Source organism: Saprolegnia diclina (assembly GCF_000281045.1).
Source record: "Saprolegnia diclina VS20 unplaced genomic scaffold supercont1.10, whole genome shotgun sequence".
Classification (NCBI taxonomy): domain Eukaryota; phylum Oomycota; class Saprolegniomycetes; order Saprolegniales; family Saprolegniaceae; genus Saprolegnia; species Saprolegnia diclina.
Genome location: NW_008246077.1, coordinates 700,193 through 722,730, shown reverse-complemented (window position 1 = coordinate 722,730; position 22,538 = coordinate 700,193). Strand labels below are relative to the sequence as shown.

Genomic DNA, 22,538 nt, shown 5'->3' with positions numbered 1-22,538 from the left:
GCAGCAGGAATCCGGATGCGGTGTCGCTGATGCGGGTGGGCGTATCCGGACGCCGATCCTGATGTGCCCCTTCACGCAACGCCATACAAAGACCAAGTGAGTTTCGGACGCGACCTTTGCGCATTTGCCAACTTGCAACATGCACGACGAGTCGGACAGCAGCACGAAGAAGACGGCGTCGTCGGGCTCGGCGTACGAGCGCCGGGCGTGGACGCGCAAGGAAGACGAGAGCATTATCCGGCTCGTCGACGAGTATGGCACCAAGCGCTGGTCCGTCATCTCGGACCACCTCAACAATGAGAACTTTGGCAATGAACGCACGGGCAAGCAGTGCCGGACACGGTAGTTGCCGCATCCATAGGCGTTCGCTTCAACATCTACGCCTCTAGATGGCTCAACCATTTGGACCCGAGCATCAAGAAGGACCCGTGGACGACCGAAGAAGAAAGCATCATTGAAGATGCACAGAACCGCCTTGGCAACAAGTGGGCCGAGATCTCCAAGCTCCTACCTGGCAGGTGCGAAGCCACATGGTGCGTGTAAAGTTGTGTGCTAAGGATACGACAGAACGGACAATGCGATCAAGAACCATTGGTACTCATCCATGCGCCGCACGATGCGCCGCATCGCCAAGCAGGTCAACAAGACCGCGCCGCCGCCACCGGCGCTGACGGGCATGCACCCGCGGCTACCGCGCCACGTAGCGATCCCGTCCGACGACGGTGGCGTGCACGACAGCCACGCGCCGAGTCTGCACATGACAAAGTACAGTATTGGCGTCCACAGTCCATGAACCCATGCCGCGATAGAGCGCAGAGCCTCGTGCAAGGGCTCTCGCCCAAGCAAGCGTCGACGTTCCGGGACTGCTACAACGTGTTGTTGTTCAACAAGGAGAACCCCAACACGAGCACGGACTCGCCGTTGCATCCAGCGAACGCGTCGCCGCACAAGCACCGGAGCTTGTCCTCGAAGCGAAAGCGAAAGGACTTACACGTCTGCACGGGGGCAAACAGCGACGGCGGCATGTTCATGCCGTCGACGCCTCGGCGGCTGCACCATACACAGCTGCTTTTGACGCTCCTCAGCAGTGCGTCCGAAGACCCGATGGCCAAGTGCGCCAACGCAAAGCGCAAGAAACGCGGGTCGACGCCGTCCCACGCGATGGGGCCGCCCTCGCGCGAGCGCGCCGGCGCGTACGAGAGCCTTCTGCTCCAAGATCAGTTTGGCGACGCCACGTTTACGGACATGGACAGTCCGTTCCACCCGCTTGAGACGCTCGAGTTTGACTTCAACGAGGTGCGACTCTTCTTGAAGGGAGATGCCGCTGAGAACTAAAAACCGTATGTGTAGCAAGTGGCCGAATTCTTCAACTCGACGACGCCGCTCGGGTCCCACGGCCCGGCGTCCAACCAAGCAACACCGTCGCTCTACAGTCTGCGGCGGTCGCCGCTCATGGCTGCGATGCTCAAGGCGACGCCCAAGTTTTCGTTTGACGACATTGACTTTCCCGCCGAAATGGACTCGGACTTTTACATGGACCCGGTGCCGCCGCTCCGTCTCCGCACCGACGTCAACGTCTCGGTAGCGTTCCCGCCATCGACGACCAGTGCGCCGGCACCTCTCGTCAAGAAGCCGTTCAAGCCGCCGACGATCGACGTCGCGCTCGGCCTCCAGCACGATACGTTTGGCTTTGACCACTCGATGACGCCGTCGCTGACGAGCCCGCAGCTGAGCCAATGGCTCGACGGGTCGCCACGCGGCTTTACGGCGGCGGTCTAAGTCCCACGTCCTTCCTGTGTCTACTTGCTCCCCGTCCGTGCCGATCGTAGGCGCGTGCATAACCACCTTCTTATGTATGATCCCACGCCCATGGGCTCCATCCCACCATCCCAACTCGTTCCGATGCGTACGATTAATACGACTCTAGTCTAGTTCGTCTTGTTGGTGTATCGCAAGTGGCTACGCCGTCAAAATGTATGGGCGCAGCACGTCGGCCACGTCGCCATGGCCGTTGGCCCATGCCACGTCATAGGCAAACCGCAACGCCGGCACTTGATTGCGATAACCGAGCAAGAGAAACTGCACGATCCGGACGTGGCCTTTGCACGCCGCGCCTTCGAGCGCCGCCACCGTGCACCCTTCGTCCCGGTGCGTGCTCAGGTAGCGCACCACCTCGAGATGGCCGTTGGTCGCCGCAGCGTCCATGGCCTCGACGCTGCATGTGCCCAGCGCATGGCGGTGCAGGTAGTCGACGATCGCCACATGGCCATGCGCAGCCGCTACGTCCATCAACGCCATGTGCGCCACAGACGATGCATCAATGAGGTGACGACCATGCAGATGCGTCAGTATGTGAAGGTGGCCATGGCGCACGGCGAGCGCAAAAAGCCGGGGTGGCGGTGCGTCCATGCAGCGCCGCCATCGCACGAGGCGGTCGAGGTCACCCATGACGACGGCCATATAGACGAGGAAGCGCGGGTCGGGCCGTCGCGTGTCCAAGCCGAGGTAGTAGAAGCTTGTGTAGATGGGCGGTCGCGCCGCGACTTCGCTGGCGAGGGCGTACGGCTTGTAGCGCGGCGCAAGATGCACGATGTTGCCAAAGCCATCGACCATCGTCGTCCACTCGCGGTAGAGCGGGCGTAGGTCGTCCAAGAGTCCGCGCTGGTATCCCGTGATCTCGCAGAAGAGCGTGTGGTCGCGCAGGACCGTGTTCATGAAGGCAGCTTCCTGGCAAGAAAAGCCCAATGGTCGGTCGGTCGTCGTTTTCGGAACACTACGAGCACGTCCCACGCCGTCTGACGTGGGTTGAAGAATCCATCGGTGGCTACTCGACGCATCCAGACGGGCTGTCTTTGCACCAGCTTGACCTGGTCGGCTGGACCAACTACCTGGACTCTATGGGCTGCTCGTACAAGGCAAGCGCTGCTCTCGTCCTCGACCTCGGACCTCGGATGCAGCAAGACCGCACGGTATGTAATGGTACACACAACGACAATGCAGCATGGCGTTGGATTAGAGATATGCAGTTGCGCTTCCTGTCGGACGGGTCTGGAGTCACGCAGCGAGCGTGAGCACTTGCTTGAGCACAAGGGTTTCCGCCGGCCGGATGGGCTGGAGGCGCGAGACGACGCCAGGCTCGACGCACAGCATTTGCGGGTACTCTTCGTCGCCAAAGTCGCCAAGGCCATGCGCCTTCTCGGTCCATGGGTTCCAAACAACGGCGTCGCTCGGGAGCGCGCGTGCCCCGAGCAGCGACGCGCGCTTCTCGATGCGCACGGTGTTGCCGACACCGGCCTGGACGATGATCGTATCGGGTGCGTCCGTGTACACGCTGTCGGTCTCGGACGCGATCGTCACGTGGTCACGGTCTTCAATCTGCGTCGTGTTGGACACCTTACTCATGTAGCTCGAGCCCTTGAGGCCATGGACGCGGACGCCCGGGAGCTCGTCGTTGGTCAGCGACGGCGGCGCCGCGACGCGCAAGTACGTGTGCAAAAGCGCCTGGCAGCTCCACTCGTCCGTGTCCGTGTTGGTGATGTGCAGCGCCGTCGTGAGCTGGTGCTGCGCGATCGTGACAATGTACACGAGGCGCACGGCATGTGGCCAAGCGGCCAGCTCGCCCTTGGCAGTCGAAAGCGCAAACGTTGCCGACGTCGAGGCCTCGAGGTCCTCCGATTCGACGAGCGACCACTTGCTCGTGCGTGCAAATCCATGCGACGGCAGCGTCGAGGGCACGAGGCCGGCGCCAAACTGCGGGAAGACGAGCGGGATGCCACCGCGGATGGGCTTGGAGCCGTTCAAGGCTGCGCGCGTCGAGAGAAAGAGCAGGTCTTCGGCGCCGGCTTTAGGCACGAATGACGTGACCGTGGCGCCATACAGGTGCACGTGGGCGCTCGCGCCCGACCCGCGGTGCGTCAGCGCCACCACACCGTCCGTCGTCGTCACTGGCATCTTCGTCGATCCAAAATGACTGCAACTTGTCCGGATACGCCGCATGGACAAAATATGCAATTGGGCGGCTCAGCGCCCAAGCCACAGACCACATGTTGATATTTTGATACATTGCACGGTCTTCTTTCATTTTGTGGCAGAAGGGCAGCCATTCGTCGCCGCTGCGAGTGCTGCCGCTGCGAGAACCGCAACTCCGACCGAGAGTTCGACTCGGACGGCAGAGCACCAAGTGCAGTGCGCGCCGTATGCCCCACCCCATGACGGCTCGTACGAGGGCGTGCACCTCTCTTGCCGCGGCTCGAAACCAAGCACTGCTCAACAACAGTATGTAAGTATGTAAGCTTACCACCCGATTTGCGCCTTATAACAAACGACCACCGCAGCGTCCCGAGCACTCGCAATGACACAGAGCTGCTCGTAGGCTTCCACCATGGCATCGTTGCACGTCAGTGGCTAACCCATGCACGAGAGGTTTACGCAAGGTTGCGTCCGTGTCAGCGACGGCCCTGGACGCCCGTAGCGCACTTGCACTTGCCATCACGTGCTCTCGTACTGCCATCACTCGCATCCGAGGAGCTGCTGCAAAAGACGATGATCGCAACGACGCCGCTCACTCGCCGAATGTGCGCTCGACGTCACTCCATGTATGGATTTGCTGGAGCCACCAGGATACCGTTAACGAGCACCCAACGCGCCAACGCCGGTATCCAATAACTTAGTATCCAGAATGACCCGAGAGCGGTCGAGCTTGCGCGCGCTGGAGTTCAAGACCAGGCGTCGCCTTGTCAAGACACCCGCTCTTCTGCAGGGCGTCCTTGGCCGAGTTGCGCCTCGTGTAGGCCACGAGCGATGCGTACCAGTATCGAGATGATGGGTTCGCGCAGCTGCGTGAAGCAGTCGCAAGCGGTCGAGGGCGAGCATGCGTCGGGATCGGCCGCCTGCCCATCCTCGCCGTCTTGCCCCTTCCGAACGTTCGAATGGGCGACCGGAACATCCGGATAAAAAGACTTCGTGCCAGAAATTCATTGACGGAATTGTCAGGCGCAGGATGGAGGACGACCGCAATGGCATGTCGCTGGGCGTCCGCCAGAGCCTCCACAGCAATGAAGAGGTCTACGCGCGCAAGCAGAACGCGCTCGAGCAGAACCGCATCCTCCAGGAGTCGCTGGCCGGCAAGATCCGCGAGATGAGCTTCCTCGAGTCCGAGTACGTCAAGGTCAAGAAGGAAGCGCAAGAGTGGAAGAAGAAGTTCGACTACGTTTTCCGCGAGAACGAGCTCTTGAGCGTCGAGACAGCCAAGCTCGACGCGGCCACCAAGCAGATTGGGTTCCTCCAGCAAGAGATTACGTTCAAAACCGAGGAGAGCGAGGCGCTGCGCGGTCTCGTCACGGCCCTCGAGGCCAGCAACAAGAAGAACCGCCGGCGCAACCTCGACTCGCTCAACTCGGCGCTGGCCGGCGCAGGTCGCTCGAGCAGCTCGAGCGAAAGCGACAGTCTTCGTAACTCGCGCAGCAGCGTCAAGTCCAACCCGGACAAGCCGGCCGAGGCGCCCAAGGCCTGCAGTGGCAACTGCCAGCAAGCCGAAGTCAACGCGCTCCGCAACGAAAATGGTCTGCTCGTCAAGGACTTGGATCGCAAGGACACGGAGATCAAGTACGATTCATGGTCTACCACTCATCTCATCTCCTTGTGTACTAGGATGCGGGATGAAGAAATCAAAATCCAAAAGGAACGCATCACCGGTCTCGAGACGACGCTGCAGACGGAGCAAGAGATGCAGCTCAGTCGCCTCAAGGAGAAGCAGGAAGAAGTCTCCAAGATGGAGTCGCAGCTGCAAGCGCTCCAGCTCAAGGTCGATATGTCTCGTGCCTTGCATGGTACTTACGATACCCGGTAGATGGACATTCGCGCAAGCACCGACTCGATCGCCAACACGCCGCCGTCGACACCGCCACCGATGCCGGCGCCCGCCTTCTTCCACGACGACGACGAAGACGCGGTACCTTCTTTGTCGTTGCCAATATACAGCTGATGGCAAGGTAGGCCAAGTACAAGTGGCAGCTGCACACGGATGTCATCTCGCCCTACACCAAGACGTACGAGCCGTATATGCTCACAGGCTTCATTGAGAAGGTGCCCTTTGCGCACCGCGAAGGCGTCGGACGCATCTTGCGCCAGCTCATCGACGGCAACCCCGCCAAGTACCCGCAGGTAGACAGACACGTCATGCTCGAAATGCCAAGATGAGGCGTCGCGTAGGACAAGGTGGTCTCGGAGACCAACATGGTCATGCAAAATGTCCCGGCCGAGGTCGCGACCGAAATGACCGAGTTTGTCTTGCCGCTCCTCAAGGGCAAGCACCATTTCAAGGTCGCGTACTACCAGATGCAGCGCGTCATGATGGTGACCGATCTCAAACTCGTGATCGAGCCGCGCGAAGAAGAGTACGTCGCCGCCGTCACGCAGCATGCGGAGCTCGCGGCGCACTTGTTCCTGGGGCCGCGGCCCGACGACGTGCCCAACAAACTCGTGCTGCACACGGCACGGTACCTGCACCCGGATCGCGCGCGCTTCATCTCGCGCCCCGACGGCAACGACGACGAGGACCTCGAGCTGGACCGTACGCTGCACAGTCTTTCCTCATTCTCTGCCGAGCTCATTTTTGCGTGAGGTATTAGTCAACTCCATGAGCATGACGGCGTCGAGCCGGCGGACGTCGAACGCCTCGTTCACAGGCGACGAGCGCCGCGGGGGGCTTCTCTCCAACTCGTTCTTGGGTGCCGATGACGGCACGGCGTCATCGCGGCGGGGCGGGCTCTCCAAGACGATCCTCGGGCTTGGTTCCATGGCGGCCGCCGCGGCCAAGAAGACGGTCACCAAGCACTTTGAAAAGAAGTTTGTGCACCAAGGCTCGCGCTGCGCCGTGTGCTCGGTGACACCCATCATTGGCAACCGGTTTCGTTGCGCGACGTGCGAAGGGTATGCGTCTCGTGTCGTTTGACGATGCACACGACGTGCCCCTGTTGTAGCTACGACTTGTGCGAGAACTGCTACGCCTTTGGCGCCCACGGCCTTGAAAACACGGACGAGATGTTTGGCCGCGTCCAGGAGCTCGTGCTCCAGCGCTGCCCGCGCCTCAAGCAGGAGGCCGAGCTCCTCGAGCTGCTCCGGTTTGAGATTTGCCGCTCGAGTTTGCGCAAATTCTCGTTTGTCGTCAATTGGCTCGCCGACATTGTCCAAGGGCGGTCGACCAAAGACTTGCGCGCCCGCGCAATTGAAGTCCCCGCCATTCGTCGCGAAGTGCGCAAGCAGTTTGTGCCACTCCTCATGATGGTACCCATGCTCTCTCCGAGTCGGCTCTGATATGTCGTAGGTCGTGAGCGACCGCATGGACATTGAAGTGCGCACCGAGTGGGAGCTCGAACTCAACCCGGATCTGGAGAAGAATCTGCACAACAAGGCCGAGGGCGCCCACAATGCATGCCTCGAAGTGCTCCGGATCTGGGTCGCCGACAAGTTTAGCACGACGTCGCCGTTTGTCGAGCGTAGTTTGCACCGGTACAAGGAAGGCGACGAGGCCGACGACGACAACTCAAAGTCGATGGTCGGGACGGCGCCGCCGCTCGCGACCAAGACACCACCGCCGCCGCCGACGAAACCGGCAATGGATCAAGTCGCAACACCGACCGAGAAGGACGCCAAGTACATGTTTCAGGAAATGTAAGTCGACTCCTCGGTCGGCAGAAAGCAGTGCGAGATGCGCCATACAATGTACGTCTTGCCTTGCACGGCGCGAAATTGGGACCGCACCGACGTCGGTGTGCCTACGCATCGATTGCTCGTCTCTTGCGTCCTCGATTCAATAGCTCTCGGCACCTGCAAAGTACTTGCGAACGACGAGCGCGACGCAGTCGGAGGACACGTGCAGTGCGGTGGGCGGTGAGCACACGACACCCGTCGCCACCTAGCGGGGTAGGGTTACTTGTTGTCTGTATCGCCAAGCTCGTGTCGACCAGCTTTGTATGCGCGAGAAGCCAGACGACCCGACCGATCGGTGGGGCGTCCTTGGCAAAGTGGCCGCGCAGACGTGGCTTCTTGCGTGGGATAAGAACTGGTAGCGACAATGGCGCGAGCAGAAGGCCTTCGAGCTCGTCGGCTGCAACGTCTTCGCTGTCCCCGTCGTCGTACTCGATGGTCCAGAGCGCACTTTGCCGGCTAGGCGGACCCACAAACCGCAGCGAGCCAACCTAATTTTGCGTTTTGAGGTGGAGCTCGTACGAGTCCCGCACCGATCCATGGTACACGTTGCCGTCCTCAAACGCCTTGCGCACGCGCAGCCCGACATAACTCGCACAGATGTGCTCTTCGGTGCTCACACAGTTGGTATTCGGGGCATTCTTGACCGCATCGGAGGGTGCAACATCGACTACAGGGTTTGATGGTGGGAGAGACGAGACAGGCTCTGCCAACGCGACGCGCTGCTGTGCCAGCGTCGACTCCAACGCGCTGAGTTGGGCCGACACGGCGTCGGCCTTGCGCTCCATGGCGGTTGCGAGGTCGAGTTGGAGCTTCTGGAGCTTTCGCTCCGTCTTGGCGACGACTCTGACATGGTCTTCTTGCTGCTGCAAGGCCTTGGAAAACTGCTGGCGGTGCGACTCGAGAGCGAGGGCGACGAGCTCGTGCGACGAGTAGCGCTGCAGCATCGTCGGCGTCGTTGCGTCTGCTGGGTCCGCGTCGAGCTCGGTCGGCAGTGCCGATGCGTTTGGCGTCGATGCAAAGTACTCGAGGTGCTACGGCCGCATGAGACGCTGTATAGTGCTATGGGATGCACCAGAATGCGAGTTATGCTACCGGGCGACGATGGAAGCAGCATTTGCAACAACACGTGGTTCATCGCTGTCGAGAGACCGCGCGCACACACTTTGGTTTCGATGGCGCTCGGCTCGTCGTCGGCCTGGCGCGCTATCGCGTGCATCGCCGAGAAGAGGTTCGCATCAAGGTCTTCAAGCCACGGCGCGCCACTCCAAAGCTCGTAGCTATGAGGCATTTTGCCGCGTGCGATCTCATGTACAGTACGTACAGTATGACACCGAGGCCCCAGAGATTGTCGGACGGTGTGACGACGATTCCTTCGTCCGCGCTCTCCGTGGTGGGCACTAGCCGACGCCGTGACGATGCAAGCTAGTACGAGGCAACCAACAATGCACCTGGGAGCAGTTGACGAGCGAGGCAGGGACTCATGTACTGTCGCTTTGACGCCGTAGCGTAGAGTGTCCAGAGCCGTGGGATCGCGACTGCCTCATCCATTGGGACGCACGCAAGGGCATCCGTGAGCTGGTACTCGTAGCTGCTCGTCTCGAGAAAGCTCTCGGCTGCCTACGATAGGCCTTAGTGACGCAGAATACGTACGACGATTCGATCGACCAGAGCTAACGCGACACATTTGGCTTGGATGTGCAGATCGTAGATGGCCTGCACGAGCGAGGACGCAATGTCATGCCGCTGGGTACTTGAGCGTTCTGCGATTGTGCGCAGCGGCGCGACGCCATGCGAGACGACCGCGTAGTAGATGCCCTTGTCGCTGAAGGCATCGAGTACACCCAAGATGCGCTGCGACTGGCGTTGGACACTTTGAACGTGCGCACACTCTGCGTGACATGTATCGGCCGCTTGATATCCCCGGAGTTGCACGTACGCTCCCGAGAGCAGGTCGAGCGCGCGTGTCACCATGACGGTATCGTCAGAGTTGTCAGTCGGCATGGCTTCGATAAGGTATCTTCCATGGAGCACAAGGCGACTGTGCTGCGCAGCAGTGAGCTCGGCGCGGATCGCGGCTTGCGTTGGCAGCGGCACGTCCGAGTGTGGTGACAGCCGCTCGATGGGCGTGGACGCAATGCCGCCTCTTTGCAGCATCCACTGTACGACGCGCAAGGCGCCCGCCGATATCGCGTGGTCGAGCGGCGTCTTCCCATCACAGTCTGTAGACGACAGCCACTCGTTTGGGAGGCCACCAGCTGAGCCGTCGAGGGGCTCAAAGAGTCGGCGCAGCTCGAGACTTGACGATTGCATTGCGAGCGCGTGCGGCGAGTGGCCGTCGGCGTTGCGAAGGAAGATGTTGTTGGCGCGTCGCAGCAGCGACCGACAAAAGAGCACGTTGCCAGACAGAACGGCCACGTGTAGCGCCGAGTTACCCGCGCTGTCGGCGAACGACCGGCTGGCCACGGTCGCTGTGAGGGTGTCAAGGTCGTGCCCCGTCAACGCGAGTGCATAGTGTTGCAGGACGGATGCCAAGCACCAGATGCCTTTGGTCGAACACGTGAACGGCGAAGCGGCAAGCGCACAGAGCAGCACTGTCGCTGGCGCCATGCTACGATGCACAATATCCGTGTTTCAATATCGTACAACATCCACATACCGTTCAATCAAGCGCTCGAGCAGCGAGAACCCGAGAGCGTCGCGCGTGTCGGCGACGCGCGGCGACGCCTCCAGTAGCGCACTGACGCAGGCCCATCGCTGGCGTAAGCTCATGACGTGCACGAGCGGATTGCCTCGGGCATCGACACAGAGCGCGGCGCTGGGATAGGCGGATGCGAGTCGCTGGAGCAGCCACGGTGGCGCCTCTTGAGCAACCGCGACTTGCAGTGGCAAGAGCCGCGTTGCGTTCTTGATGCGGGCGCTCGCTACGTGCAGCGATAAGACACACGCGGCAGTCTCCCAATGCTTGTGCTTGAGCGCAATGTCGAGCGGCTTGATGGCTTCGATGGTAGCGACGGTGGGCGCGACGGCCCCGAGAATGTACGACGGCGCGCCATACTTGCAGCAGAGGTACAGCGTGTGCTGGGGATCGACCAACGGCTCGCGCATCGCGTACAAGAGCATCGCGGCTAGATCCCACTGCTCAAACTGGATGACGACATCGACGTCGTAGGTCGGGAGCGGGTCCAATTCGAGCCCGACGAGGATCTTGGCGCAGTGCCACGCTTGCCCACCGAGAGCGACGGCGAGAAGCGACCGACCAAGCCGGTCCCGACGCGATGCCTAGACAGCATGCGTCATACGCGGAAGGAATCGACCACCGGTACCGTGGCCGGTGCCAGCTGCACGAGCGTCTCAACGAGGTCCCATTGCCGATACGCAGCAGCGACGTGGATCGGGAGGTCTCCAACGGGGTCGGTCTCGGCGACGGTCTCGGGGCACCAGGTTGCGAGCGCGGCCATCGTAGTCCACTGGCGCTCGGCCATCGCAACGTGCAGTGGTAGATAGCCTTGTCGGTCTCGCACCAAGCAGATGGATGTGTGATTTTCACCAGAGTGCGCGGCTTGAAACGACGCCAGCATGGCGGGCGATGCGCAACGGCTCTCGATGGCGCAGTGGAGCGGCGTCTGGTTGTCGTCATTGGTCGTGATCGCTTGCAAGAGACGCGGCCGGAGCGCGGCGAGCGTGGCCACCACGGACAGCGACAAGGTGGAGGACTGACAGATCAAGTGCGCGAGCGAGTTGCCGTCGTCGTCACAGATGGCGAGTTGGTGCGGGCAGTGGAGCAAGATGACGTCGAGAGTGTCCGAGAGGCCGGCGGCAATGACCGCATGGATCGGGTACTCGGTTCGCTTCTGCAAGAGGTCGTCCTTATGAGTGCATGCATTCTGGTACCTACGAGAAAAGACGATACGAGCGGCTGACACACGTGGTCGGGCGCGGCAAGAACGATCTCGATCAAGACCGACTCGGGTACGCTCTGGGTGATGGCGGCGGCGAGGAGGCACGGGCTCTACGTCACCATTCCTTTTGGATCTGTATCATGGTCGACGTGGTACTTTGGTCGGTGCGAGCTGGTTGGGGTCGTGCTGCAGTAGCGCCAAAACCATGTCCCAGCGATGGCAGTCCACCGCCACTTCGTACGGCAACGCTCCCTACAGCGTCGCTCGCACTGCGTGCGTCCTAGGAGCTCGTACCGTAATTGATTTTTCATAGACGCAAGCCGGTGTCGCTGTGAGCTCGGCGCGGACAAGGCGTAGGTCGCCGGACCGGATTGCCTCAAAGATCGCGTACTTCCGCTGCATTCCAGTCACAACCAGTTACACGGTGTCGGCTATAAAGGCCAGTGTCGGCTATAAACCCCAGTACCGGCTATAGAGCCCAGTGTCGTTTATGAAAGCCATTATCGGGTACGCAATCCTGAGAGCGGAAAGCAGACCATCACTCTCGATCGGGGCTCTCGTGGTCGCATTGCACAATGTGGTCGAGCCGCGACCAGCCTCCTCGTGGCCCGCCGCAGGGCATGAACCCGCGCGCAGCGCTTCTCTACGGCGGTCAAGACCGGAATGGCGCCGACGCTGGCCCGAAGAGTACCTACGCGAGCGGACGCAGCGGCAAGCGTAGCGCACGGGCGCGGCCGACAACCGGCCCCAACGCCTTTCTGTGCTTTCGCCTCACCGAGCCAGCAACGATCGCGCGCTGCGAGTCGATCCAGGATGCGATTCAGCGCAAGGATGCACGGCTCGCGCATGGGATGATTCCGCCGCCCAAATTGCACTGTACGCTGCTCGTGCTGCGACTGCATACACTGCAAGACCTTTGGCGCACCCAGGCCGTCTTGCGGCGGGCCCAGCACCTTCTATCTGCGCTCTTTCCTCCGAACAAGACGGTCTCGCTTGACGGTGTCACGCACTTCAACCACCGTGTGTTGATCGCGACGCTAGCACCGTGCCCCGCCCTCGGGTTCCTTGTCGAGAATTTGCACAGCGAGCTCCGCGCGGCCGGGCTGGACCTCGCCGGCAACCATGCACCATACATACCGCACATCACGTTGTGCAAGCTGTCATCGTACGCTTCCATCGACCCCGCGCTCTATGGAGCGTACAGGCATACGACGATTGGAGTACAACCGGTCACGAGCCTCGAGCTCTGCACCATTGGCGGCTCGGCGCGCGCGATCGACGGGTCCCACCCAAGCTTGTACTCAATTCCCAACCCTCCGGTTTCCATTTTGCTCGATGTGCTGCTGCAACCGGGTGACGCGGTGCTGCTGCGCGGTGTCCCGGGCGCCGGCAAGTCGACGCTGGCGCGTCATCTCCAAAGCGACTGTGACCGTCGAGGGCTCTCGAGCGTCGTCTGCACGAGCGAAGGCTACTACGCCGAGCGCAACAGCCTCGTGTTTGACGAGCCCCAAAGCGACGAGCCGGACGATTTTTGCAACCGGACGCTCGCGCATGCGCTCGCGGAAAAGACGGACGTTGTTGTCATTGACAGGGCGCACCTGTCGCTGCGCAGTGTCCAAGCCACGTTGCATACAGTGCGTCATTGCCGCGTCTGGGTTGTCGAGCTCCACACCAACAATGTACTGGCGTGCGTCCGGCGGTCGCATCGCCGCGTCACGCTCCAGGCGTCGGACGAGACGTTGGAGCCGATAGGCGCCCTCTGGGACAGAGCGCTTGTGCGTCAACTGCCCACCGACGTATAGCAAGTGTGTCATATAATGCCGCGATTTCGTTTTCTAGTTTTTCTTAGTTTTTCTTAGTTTTGCAGAAGGTCGAGGACCAGTAGACTTTGCGAGTTGACTTGTAGGGTTAGGTCTCGTACTTGATACTCGTCCAAGCGAGATACGAAATTACACAAGAAAAACGTGGTGATTCCAACCGACGTGTTGACTAGTGCTGTGAAAAGACGTGTTGAAAGTGGAGCAGGAGGAGCTCGACACTGCGGCGATACGTGAGCTAGACGCAGATGATGTACCTCGTACGAAGTCGACTCGAGTGGAGTTCATACAGCAGATGGACGTACCGACGTGCGCGTCACAAACGTGAGCACAAAGCAAAAGAAGCGAAAGCATCGTTCGTGGACGTTGGCGTCGTAGCAAAACCCATAGATCGTCCGCAAAATCTCATGCAGCACTTCGTTCTACGCCACATACCGTCATCAGAACCCGTGCACGACACACGTCAATGTACCTCGATGACGGCCGACTCGTCATTCATTGGAAAGCAGTCAAAGAGCCCCAAGACAAACTCGAGGCGATCTTTCGGAGGCCCCGCACACGTAATCGCAAGCCCAATGCCAATGTCGCGGAGTAGGATCGTGTCGTTGGGCTGCGTGAGCGCCAAGAGCATATCGCGCACGGCCGTTGGTTCCCACGCCTATCAACAACATGATATGTCATCGTGACAGCTCACACAAGGTGTCGTCATCGGGGTACCTGCTGCACGTGGCTCGCGCAGGGGGCCCACACGCGCTGGATCGTTTGCACTTCGAGCGGGACGTCGTAGACGCTCGTGTCTTCGAGGCCGCGCACGCGCCGCACTTTGGAGATGCGTCCCGACACTTCACACTGCTCGACCATTTGCTGGAGGTCCACGAGAACTTGGGTGGCTTCGGGCAGCGAAAAGCTGCCGTACGTATCGATGCGGTCTTCGCACAAGCTCACGTGCAGCATATTTCCCTTCTTGGAGCCTTCGAGGATCGCGCCGCTGAGCGCCGAGTACCCGACCCACTCGTTCTTGGCATTCTGCCGCTCCCAGCGCCACCTACAGACCGCCAATTGTTCGGCTCCGTCCACCTACAGAGCAAAATTACCGGTTCTTTTGGTCGTCGAGAAGACGGTCCAGTATACTGCCGTGGAGCGCCTTGAGGTCGTGGAGCCCAAAGCCAGCGTCGTTGCGCACGGGAAGGCGCTCGGGCAGTGAGTGTGCGCGGGAGCCGAGTCGGTGGTTGGGCGGTGACGTCGACCGCAGTGCGCGCGGCAAGCTCAGCTCATACTGACTTCGCGTCGGCTTGACGCCTTGGTGGAGCGGGCTGCTAAGAACAGACGACGCAATCTCAGCGGGAACGCGCGTAAACGAGGCGACGCTCGCCCGCACCGCTTGAAACTTGGTGGACGCGGGCGTTGGCCACTGCGACGCCTCGGTGGTGAGCGGAAGTCCCGCAAACGTCGCTGGCTCGGGCGGCACGACCATCTCGCGATGACGATGCGCCATCGCGTAGTGCGACCGCAGCGCAGCGACAAAGGGCGCTGAAATGTCAAACTCAAAAACCTTGCGGACGCTTAAGGTCGCGTGCTTTTGCAGCCGCGCGAGCGGCGACGGCGAGGGAATTGGCGACATGGAGAGACTCTCTTTGCCGTCGCGCTTGAGGAGGACGCCTTCGTAGACGGGCAGGACGATGCTGCTGTTGACCTGCACCGCGACGTCCTGAAGCGTCTCGAGGAGCTCGACCGAGTTGTCACACGCGAGCAAGTCGGCCTCCGCTAAACCGGTTCTGAGATGCGACAGATTTCATCGTTGTCGCCGTACCAATGGTCAGAATGCGCAAGCCCATCTCAAAGAGCGCGCGGGGACCCCACTCAAAGAGACAGCTCCACACGAGCTCCGCCACGTGCGTCGGAAGCACGTTGACGTACAAGCAGAGAAACCAGTGGAAGCAAAGGAGCGAGACGCCCGCATGCTGCGACTCCAAGTGCTACACAAGGACCGCATCAACACCCACACGATCACGGTACGTTGTACGGCGCTCAGCTCGGGGAGGTACTCTTGCACGAGTTCCTGGAAGACGCGCTGGTCGACTTGAATACCATCGAGCGTCGGCGTATAGTACCCGGGCAGGATGTCGTCGACGAGCGTCACAAGCATCCAAAATGCATCTTCTTCGTCAAAGTACTGGAGGAGGAACGCGCAGAGAATGTCCATGCTCTGGCAGTAGCCCACCGTCGTCAAGTGCCAAGACGCCGCAACGAGCACGCGCCGGAGCATCGGCACGTTGGCTGGCCGGCACGACGCGGTCGCGAGCCCGAGCCGCCGCTGCTCGACGGACGCCGTGTCGTACAGCATCGTGCGCTCAATGTCGCGGTCGATCTGCTGCACGTTGACGTCCTTGGTCTTGGACGCATACGAGTGGTGGTGCAAATTGGCATAGTGCGACGACGGGAACGATGCAGCTTTGGTGGCGGCGCCCGACTGCTGCAGCCAACGCTCCCGGTGGAAGCCCACGTACTCGGCGTCAAACGCCGATGGCGACGACGACGGCGCCGCTTGCTTGGGCGGTGAGACGACAGGTGTCAAGAGGCCAAAGAACGATGGTGACTCGTGCGCGCTGCGCAGCGGCGCCGGCAGTTTGGGCGGCGAGCTACTGCCGCCCGTCTTGAAGCGGTCCAGCACGGCCGAGAAATCTTTCATTTTGAAAAGTGCACTGTCGAACTTACACTCGAACTTCACTTACACTCGAACTTAATGCACAAAAATCGAAAAAATCGAAAAAAAATCGACAAATCAATACCAAAAGTTAGGAAAAAGTCTTGACCTTGGCCAGGCGAAACACGATCGGTTTGGTACTTGGCCGCGAATTCGCAAAGCCAAAGAGACTTTTCTTGCGGTCGCAGCCCAAGTACGCGCCGGACGTGCCCGTGTCAAGGGCGAATTGCACCACGTTGTTGTTGAGCGACGTCCGATGGCGATTCGAGTTGGTCACATGCAGCGTCACTTGCATGTCGCCGTCTTGGACAGGCTAGAGCAGCCAAATCCCGTTGGTATATAATTCCAAGACACTGCGTCGCGTACCATGTCGGCAATGCTGCTCTCTTTGCGCAAGACCACATGCAGCTCGCCCTTGCTGCCAACGTGCGTCTCGTCCGCGACCCTGAATTGGCGCGGCTGCGCCGAGATAAAGTCGTTCGTTGACGGCGTCTTGTTGTTGAGCGAATATTTGGCTTTCGGAGGCCGCGTGTTGGTGCACTCGGCGGCGGTTTGCGGCGAGAGCTCGAGCACGAATTCATCGTCGTAGCGCAACGTGGTCTTGTGCAGCTTGCTCTTGGCGTCGTCACGCGTCGGCATGCTAAATGAGCTGACATGATTCTACAGATCTCACGAATTGCTGTACATGACAAAGCGGGCGACGGAGAAGAGCGCCGAGTCGACGGGTGGCACGACAAGGACGTTCTGCATGTGCTTGGCGTCCGAGGACGTCGACCAGCGCATGAAGCCAATGGGCGCATCCTTAGTCGCCTTCTCAAAGGCCGACATGGCGTGGAGCTCAATCGTGTCGCCAAAGCGCAGCTCCCTGCTCTCGAGCGAGTAGAGTCGCGCGAGGTCTTCGGTCACAACGTCGCCCAACGCGTTGGTCTCGATCTCTGGAATCGTGACCTGCGAGCACGAGTTGCGGCTGTGGGGCCGCGTGCGCGGCGACGGCGTAGGGTACGCTTCGTTGATGCTCTTCCGCACGCGCACCGTCACGGGGGTCTCGGGCATGATGAACTGTCTTGGTTGTGGATATTTTGGGTAACGAAAAACGGACCCCGCAAGATGGCGCCACCAACGTGACCATAGCGTTACGTTGACAGGATCGTCCAGAGCAAACGTTCGACAGGGAGTTGTTGGAGTCGGTACAACCACTAGTTGGCACCACAGGCCTTGCACCTTCCTCGCAGCCCTATCGACTATAGAGCGCTTTGTCCGCTGTCACCTAATCGGCTCAAAACGAGCCGAAGACGGCGGCGGTATCAACGCATTGCCAAATGACAATGCTATACATTTGGCAAACGTATCTGTGGAATTCGAGATAGCTTTCGTTGTGTAGATATCATTAGAGGATTTGAAATAGCATCTAGCTTTAGTGGGGGGCGCCAAGATGCCCGATCGCGACCATTTCGTCTTTGGAGAGAATGAACTGGTACGGCTTGGACGGGGCGGCGCTGGCCACATCGTGCACGAAGGGGTGTGTGAGGCTAAAGAGATCTGCGACGTTTTCGTCCGAGTACGGCTCGTCGCCTTCGACCATCGGCACGCACACGAGACCTCGCTGAAGAAGCCACTTGACGGCCACTTGGCTTGGCGTCTAATGCATCCTTCTGGTCAAGTTTCTGGAGCTTGATGAATCACACCTTGAGGGGTAGCATCGGCACGCTGGCGTCAACGGGGGGCGACAGCACCGCAACTGCCGTGTCGGCTTGCACCGTCTCGGACGGCAGCGTGTACTTGAACGTTAGCGATGCGTGGGAAACTGCGATGGACGCTGCGAGCTGCAGCCAGCGCTCGCGATCGGCATACGCGACCGTGTCGGGCAGTGCGGTGGGACATCGAGCCAGCACGTCCAATTGCTTTGCATGAGCAAACCGAATGACGTGGCGTTGCGGCTGGAGTGGGTGCACACTCAAGCAGATAATCTCGACGCGGTCGGTCGGAAAGCGGTCGAAAAGCACTTCGAGGAAGACGACTGGAAAGTCGCTGACGCCAATGCGCTTGACTAGCCCTTCGTTGCGCATCTCCACCAGCTGGCGCCATCCGTGCTCGAGCTCATCGACACAAAGTTGCTACGCGCGTGATCCACTTGGGTATCGACAACATGATCAATACCGTCTCGAACGGCGGGAGCAAGCTCGCTGGCAACAACAGCCCATCCAAGTACGCAACGTCGAGCTTGGCGAGAAGGTCGACGACCTTTGTTCGTAGCGCTGTCGGGTTCCACAAGTGGCTGCACTCGCACACGATGCTAAGTTCGTCACGTCGCAGTATAGTCGTGGCGACTACGTCTCGAATGGCCTTTTTGACTAGAGCATCCGTGATAAGTTGGCTCCCATCCGGTTTGAGGACCTTTGGCGAGCTGGGGGGCGTCGTCGGGGGCGCCGATATATATACTCCGCGTGCCTCTCTCGAGCGCTGTCGCCAGTGCGCGCTTGCCACTGTCGTTGCTCGCGGCCGAGAAGAAGATACGCTGGGCGTCACCGAACGCACTGCGGCGTCCGTTGTACGTGTAACTCCACATACAATTGCAAACTGAAGGAACCGTTTCGACACTATCAAGTTGATACCATATATGTAGGTACAAGAACGCTAGGTTTGAAGCAAGTGGGCGAGGGGCTTGAGCGCACACTCGCTCACTGAGTCGAGGACCCACTCGTACCCGACCGCGTAGATGGTGAGGCCGGCCGCTGTTGTTGGGAGTGGCAGCACAACGTCCATGGCCTCTACAATCACGACGCACGTCCGGCTCGAGGTCTGCGCCGCCGCCTTGACAAGGTCGTCGAGGCTGGAAACGATAGTACCGTCACCGAGGCGAACGAGGGACCCAATTTCATGCTTTGGGGGGAGTGGCGAGGCAAAGTTGCCGTATACGACGCACACAAGCGAGGCAAAGAGGCGTGTCCCGACGGCACTCGGCACGCCCGTGGCCTGACCCAGAAACATTGGTCAACTCGATAGACAGTGAACGCTTCACGTACCGTCGCGAGGTTGGCTTGGCGGAGGAGGCGCGCCTTCTTGGCAATCTCGGGCACATGCTGCACTTTCAGCAGCCCCTGGACTTCGTACGTCTCTTCGCTCACGAGTCCCTTTGCCTTGACGCACGCTACCGTACGTCAGTCCCATGAGTGGAGAAGGCGATGAAAAAGGGACCTTGAATCCATGCATCGCTGACGATCCAGCGACCCGACACGACGGCTTTGAGGTACTTGATGGACCGGATCTTGACCCAACGATTGACTTTATCCGACAGCTGGAGCTTCTGGCGCATCGGCGCTGCGTGCTGGCACTTGACAATCACGTGCGTGACCGACTCGGTCCATTCGTGCACCGTCGTCGCGCCCACGAGCTGCGCGCACGACTCGACGAGCGTCTTCTCATCGTGGTTGAGGCCCGAGCAGAGAAACACGAGCGCTTCGCGGATGTGGACGGCCTTTTTCGCTTTCTTGGGCGCTGCCGGCGGAGGACTCTCGATTGCTGGCGACAGGCGCTTCCGAGATGGTATCGTTCGTGCTGAGGAGGGCGCAGGAGAGGTCCTTGCGTCGTCGCTGCTGTTGTTGTCGTTGTTGCTTGTGCCAGCACTTCGAATGTAAACCGGATCGACGCGACCTTCGCGGCCGCCCAAGACGTACTTGACGTTGTACGTGCCATCTACACCCATAAACCAATCGACAAATTGCGTTGGCAAGGTTGAGAGATACCGTCGTTGCGACGGACGATCCACGCCGTGCCACCGAGCTTGTTGATGCCGGGCCACGTGCGCGCGCTGACTTCGACGACTTGGCCGCCAGTGAACACTTCAGTTTGCGGCGGCCTCTCGGGCGAGAGGATCGCATTATGCACCTCTGTCTCGGGCGCGACGACAGGTACGAGGGGTGGCGCGTCGATTTGCGTCGCCTGTGTGACCGAGTTGGACTGCTCGTACTCCGACTCTTCGCTGCAGAGGTCGATGCATATACTCGTGGGCACTGTCACCGCCGGCACTGGCGCTTCGATCGCTGGTCGCATGGCCATGAGCTTTTGCAGCGCGTCTTGGATGCGCTGCACCGAGGTATCGTGGCGCAGCGTCCGCTTGCGCACCATGGCCTTGCAGACAGGGCAGGTGGTCGCAAAGCCTAGCGCCGTGTGGATGCAGGCCTCGCAGAAGAAGTGGTTGCATGGCAGCGAGAAAGGCCGGCTAAGCGCCTCGAGGCAGATCGGGCACCGCATCTGCGTGGCGAAGGCGTCGAGCGCGCGGGCGACGGCCGCATGCAGCACCATATCACGTTCCCTCCAAAATTGCACTTGGCCGCGGTTATCGCAATGTGACCGGATACATGCGTATTATCCGGATTGCTCGGTTGCATTTTCGCATTCGCCCTGCAGCAATGGCCGATCTGCTCATGGACGGCCTCACCTCGATGGGCATGGAAGACGACATTGAAGACGAAGACCCGCTGGACGCCTACATGCGGACGCTGCAGGCTGCACCGAGCCGCGAGCCGGTGGCGACTGCGCGCGACTTCCAGCGACGGCTCGCGCCCGGCCTCGACGCGAGGATAAAGAACCGCCGGTACTGCAAGCTCCAAGAGCTGCTGCGGACGTCCAACTACTTTTCGGACGAGAACATGGAGCGGCGCAGCCCGAGTTTGTTTCACTTCCACCTCGGTCGGTACATTCCGCCCAACACCTCGGCGCGGGCCGAGCCAGCGGTACGCTGCTGCCATCGTTTGCACAAAGGAGCTCAGGCGATGTAGTCGCTCTCAACCTTCTTGATGGCGTCCATGGACAAGCAAGCGCTCGAAGCAAGGAAGGAAGAGGAAGAAAGCGCATGGGGGTACACGATTGCCTACTGTATGAAAACCGGTCGCCTCATCTTGGAGCGTAGAATGATGCGGCACCATCGACCGGCGCCCATCAAAGAGCCTGCCCTGAACAACCATGGTAGCTTTGAAGAAGAATTCGACTCGGACAGTGACGACGAAGCGCAAGACGATTCGATGGACGACGTGGCAGCAGATCCGCAGGGCATGGTCTACGATGACGACGACGAAATGGATCAGCTCAGTATCGAGGAGCGGCGGCAGCAGCTCGTCGACGTCATGTGCCAGCGCTTTCTCCAAGGTCTCGATGTGGGCTTCACCAAGTACGACGAAGTGGACGACAGCATCGCGTACGATGACTTTACGGCGCTCACACGGGACGCGCACGATGCGTATTTTGATGACGAAGAGTAGACAAGCTCTCCACAATACAATACACAAGTTATTACAACTTGTCAAACGACTGGAGATACCGCCACTTGCCGACCGGGAGCGTTCGCAGCTTGATGTTGCCAATGCGCACGCGCTTGAGCGCGACGACCTTGAGCCCGACCTGCTCGCACATGCGGCGAATTTGGCGGTGTTTGCCTTCGGTGAGGATCACGCGCAGCTGGTTTTCGTTGATGATTTCGACCTTCTTGGCACTGAAGAGGACACCTTCAATGTAGATACCGTCCCGTAGCTTTTGCACCTTGACTTGCGTCGCCCGGTCCTTCTCGTCCAAACTCAAATTGACGCGCACGAGGTACTCTTTCTCGACACCGCCTTCCGGGTCCAGAATCGACTTGGCGAGTGTGCCGTCTTGCGTAAAGATAAGGAGACCGGTCGAGTTGACGTCGAGGCGGCCACAGACTGCCATCTTTGGTAACGCCAGCGGCCCAAAGCGCTCGACGTTCATCTTCATCGGGCCATCGAGAAGGAACGGCTGCTGGACGCTCAGCTCCTTGAACTCGTTCTCGGGGGACAAGAGCTTGATCGCGGGCGCATGGCCATTCTCAGGCTGCGACGAGACGAGGTTGAGCGGTTTGTTGAGGATCACAGTGACCTTGCTCTTCCGGTGTGTGTTGGCATCGCGGCTAAGCTCAATCGTGCTCGATGGGTGGACTTTGGAGCCGAGTTCGGCAACCTACACCCGAGTTAGATGCGATCTGGTACGGAGTACGTACAATCTCGCCATTGACGCGAACGTTGCCACTCTGAATGTAGTTGTCGGCCTCGCGGCGCGAGCAAATGCCTAACGTTGATAGCATGTGAGTGTCGATGTTGATGGCGCGTTGCACCTTTCATGGACATGAGCTTGCTGAGGCGTACGAGGTCCGTGTCTGCGCCCGGAGCGCTAAACGACCGGAAGCTCAAGGCGCTTGGAAGCGACAGCGCACCAAGCACAGACGTCGGCCAGCGCGGCACGGCCCGGCCGGCGTATCTTTGCAGGAGCAACATCGCGCGTCCAAACCAACAATCATATCGCGCCTTTTACGGATACTAAACATGCATTAACCGGACTCTTGGTTTGAGCCTTTAATTGGCTCTTTGGTTAGGAATTTAGACCAATCATGTGCGAGTC

At 60.0% G+C, this 22,538-nt stretch overlaps 12 protein-coding genes across 13 annotated transcripts; 4 read left to right on the top strand and 8 right to left on the bottom strand.

The window, feature by feature from the left end:
* Positions 1-103: 103 nt before the first annotated feature.
* On the top strand, positions 104-1,955 carry SDRG_04263 (hypothetical protein). The gene is made up of 5 exons (XM_008609928.1): positions 104-342; positions 390-518; positions 568-765; positions 810-1,296; positions 1,351-1,955. The coding sequence occupies exons 1-5, from the start codon at positions 140-142 to the stop codon at positions 1,777-1,779; spliced, it is 1,446 nt and encodes a 481-aa protein (XP_008608150.1). The 5' UTR covers positions 104-139; the 3' UTR covers positions 1,780-1,955.
* SDRG_04262 (hypothetical protein) lies at positions 1,865-2,796 on the bottom strand. The gene has a single exon (XM_008609927.1). The coding sequence runs from the start codon at positions 2,713-2,715 to the stop codon at positions 1,960-1,962; it is 756 nt and encodes a 251-aa protein (XP_008608149.1). The 5' UTR covers positions 2,716-2,796; the 3' UTR covers positions 1,865-1,959.
* Positions 2,797-2,990: 194 nt separating this feature from the next.
* Positions 2,991-4,003, bottom strand: SDRG_04261 (hypothetical protein). The gene has a single exon (XM_008609926.1). The coding sequence runs from the start codon at positions 3,994-3,996 to the stop codon at positions 3,055-3,057; it is 942 nt and encodes a 313-aa protein (XP_008608148.1). The 5' UTR covers positions 3,997-4,003; the 3' UTR covers positions 2,991-3,054.
* A 963-nt stretch (positions 4,004-4,966) lies between these two features.
* On the top strand, positions 4,967-7,745 carry SDRG_04260 (hypothetical protein). Its single transcript, XM_008609925.1, has 8 exons — positions 4,967-5,604; positions 5,650-5,803; positions 5,849-5,950; positions 5,995-6,162; positions 6,211-6,571; positions 6,630-6,930; positions 6,981-7,284; positions 7,325-7,745. Exons 1-8 carry the CDS (start codon positions 5,000-5,002, stop codon positions 7,673-7,675), a joined length of 2,346 nt encoding a protein of 781 aa, XP_008608147.1. The 5' UTR covers positions 4,967-4,999; the 3' UTR covers positions 7,676-7,745.
* Positions 7,746-7,810: 65 nt separating this feature from the next.
* Positions 7,811-12,011, bottom strand: SDRG_04259 (hypothetical protein; the record flags this gene model as incomplete). The annotated part of the gene is made up of 12 exons (XM_008609924.1): positions 7,811-7,915; positions 7,965-8,198; positions 8,241-8,741; positions 8,783-8,987; positions 9,032-9,107; positions 9,159-9,327; positions 9,376-10,318; positions 10,367-10,989; positions 11,034-11,576; positions 11,621-11,719; positions 11,766-11,861; positions 11,904-12,011. 12 exons carry the CDS (start codon positions 12,009-12,011, stop codon positions 7,811-7,813), a joined length of 3,702 nt encoding a protein of 1,233 aa, XP_008608146.1.
* A 149-nt stretch (positions 12,012-12,160) lies between these two features.
* On the top strand, positions 12,161-13,587 carry SDRG_04258 (hypothetical protein). The gene has a single exon (XM_008609923.1). It carries the CDS (start codon positions 12,185-12,187, stop codon positions 13,409-13,411), a length of 1,227 nt encoding a protein of 408 aa, XP_008608145.1. The 5' UTR covers positions 12,161-12,184; the 3' UTR covers positions 13,412-13,587.
* SDRG_04257 (hypothetical protein) lies at positions 13,514-16,115 on the bottom strand (the record flags this gene model as incomplete). Its single annotated transcript, XM_008609922.1, has 7 exons — positions 13,514-13,664; positions 13,732-13,848; positions 13,899-14,084; positions 14,144-14,471; positions 14,521-15,190; positions 15,237-15,402; positions 15,450-16,115. The coding sequence occupies 7 exons, from the start codon at positions 16,113-16,115 to the stop codon at positions 13,599-13,601; spliced, it is 2,199 nt and encodes a 732-aa protein (XP_008608144.1). The 3' UTR covers positions 13,514-13,598.
* Positions 16,116-16,186: 71 nt separating this feature from the next.
* Positions 16,187-17,225, bottom strand: SDRG_04256 (hypothetical protein). Its single transcript, XM_008609921.1, has 3 exons — positions 16,816-17,225; positions 16,497-16,770; positions 16,187-16,443 (listed from the first exon to the last, which is right to left on the bottom strand). Exons 1-3 carry the CDS (start codon positions 17,181-17,183, stop codon positions 16,222-16,224), a joined length of 864 nt encoding a protein of 287 aa, XP_008608143.1. The 5' UTR covers positions 17,184-17,225; the 3' UTR covers positions 16,187-16,221.
* Positions 17,226-17,480: 255 nt separating this feature from the next.
* Positions 17,481-18,696, bottom strand: SDRG_04255 (hypothetical protein; the record flags this gene model as incomplete). The annotated part of the gene is made up of 4 exons (XM_008609920.1): positions 17,481-17,769; positions 17,816-18,244; positions 18,288-18,481; positions 18,525-18,696. 4 exons carry the CDS (start codon positions 18,694-18,696, stop codon positions 17,545-17,547), a joined length of 1,020 nt encoding a protein of 339 aa, XP_008608142.1. The 3' UTR covers positions 17,481-17,544.
* Positions 18,697-18,700: 4 nt separating this feature from the next.
* SDRG_04254 lies at positions 18,701-20,465 on the bottom strand. Of its 2 annotated transcripts, XM_008609918.1 has the most exons (4): positions 19,874-20,432; positions 19,326-19,823; positions 19,154-19,278; positions 18,701-19,103 (listed from the first exon to the last, which is right to left on the bottom strand). In XM_008609918.1, the coding sequence occupies exons 1-4, from the start codon at positions 20,430-20,432 to the stop codon at positions 18,765-18,767; spliced, it is 1,521 nt and encodes a 506-aa protein (XP_008608140.1). In that variant the 3' UTR covers positions 18,701-18,764. The 2 variants fall into 2 exon arrangements, with proteins under 2 accessions (XP_008608140.1, XP_008608141.1); XM_008609919.1 differs by having other exon boundaries at positions 19,154-19,823; positions 19,874-20,465.
* Positions 20,466-20,539: 74 nt separating this feature from the next.
* On the top strand, positions 20,540-21,388 carry SDRG_04253 (hypothetical protein; the record flags this gene model as incomplete). Its single annotated transcript, XM_008609917.1, has 3 exons — positions 20,540-20,863; positions 20,909-20,988; positions 21,040-21,388. The coding sequence occupies 3 exons, from the start codon at positions 20,540-20,542 to the stop codon at positions 21,386-21,388; spliced, it is 753 nt and encodes a 250-aa protein (XP_008608139.1).
* Positions 21,356-22,423, bottom strand: SDRG_04252 (hypothetical protein). The gene is made up of 3 exons (XM_008609916.1): positions 22,255-22,423; positions 22,141-22,208; positions 21,356-22,100 (listed from the first exon to the last, which is right to left on the bottom strand). Exons 1-3 carry the CDS (start codon positions 22,412-22,414, stop codon positions 21,420-21,422), a joined length of 909 nt encoding a protein of 302 aa, XP_008608138.1. The 5' UTR covers positions 22,415-22,423; the 3' UTR covers positions 21,356-21,419.
* Positions 22,424-22,538: the final 115 nt, after the last annotated feature.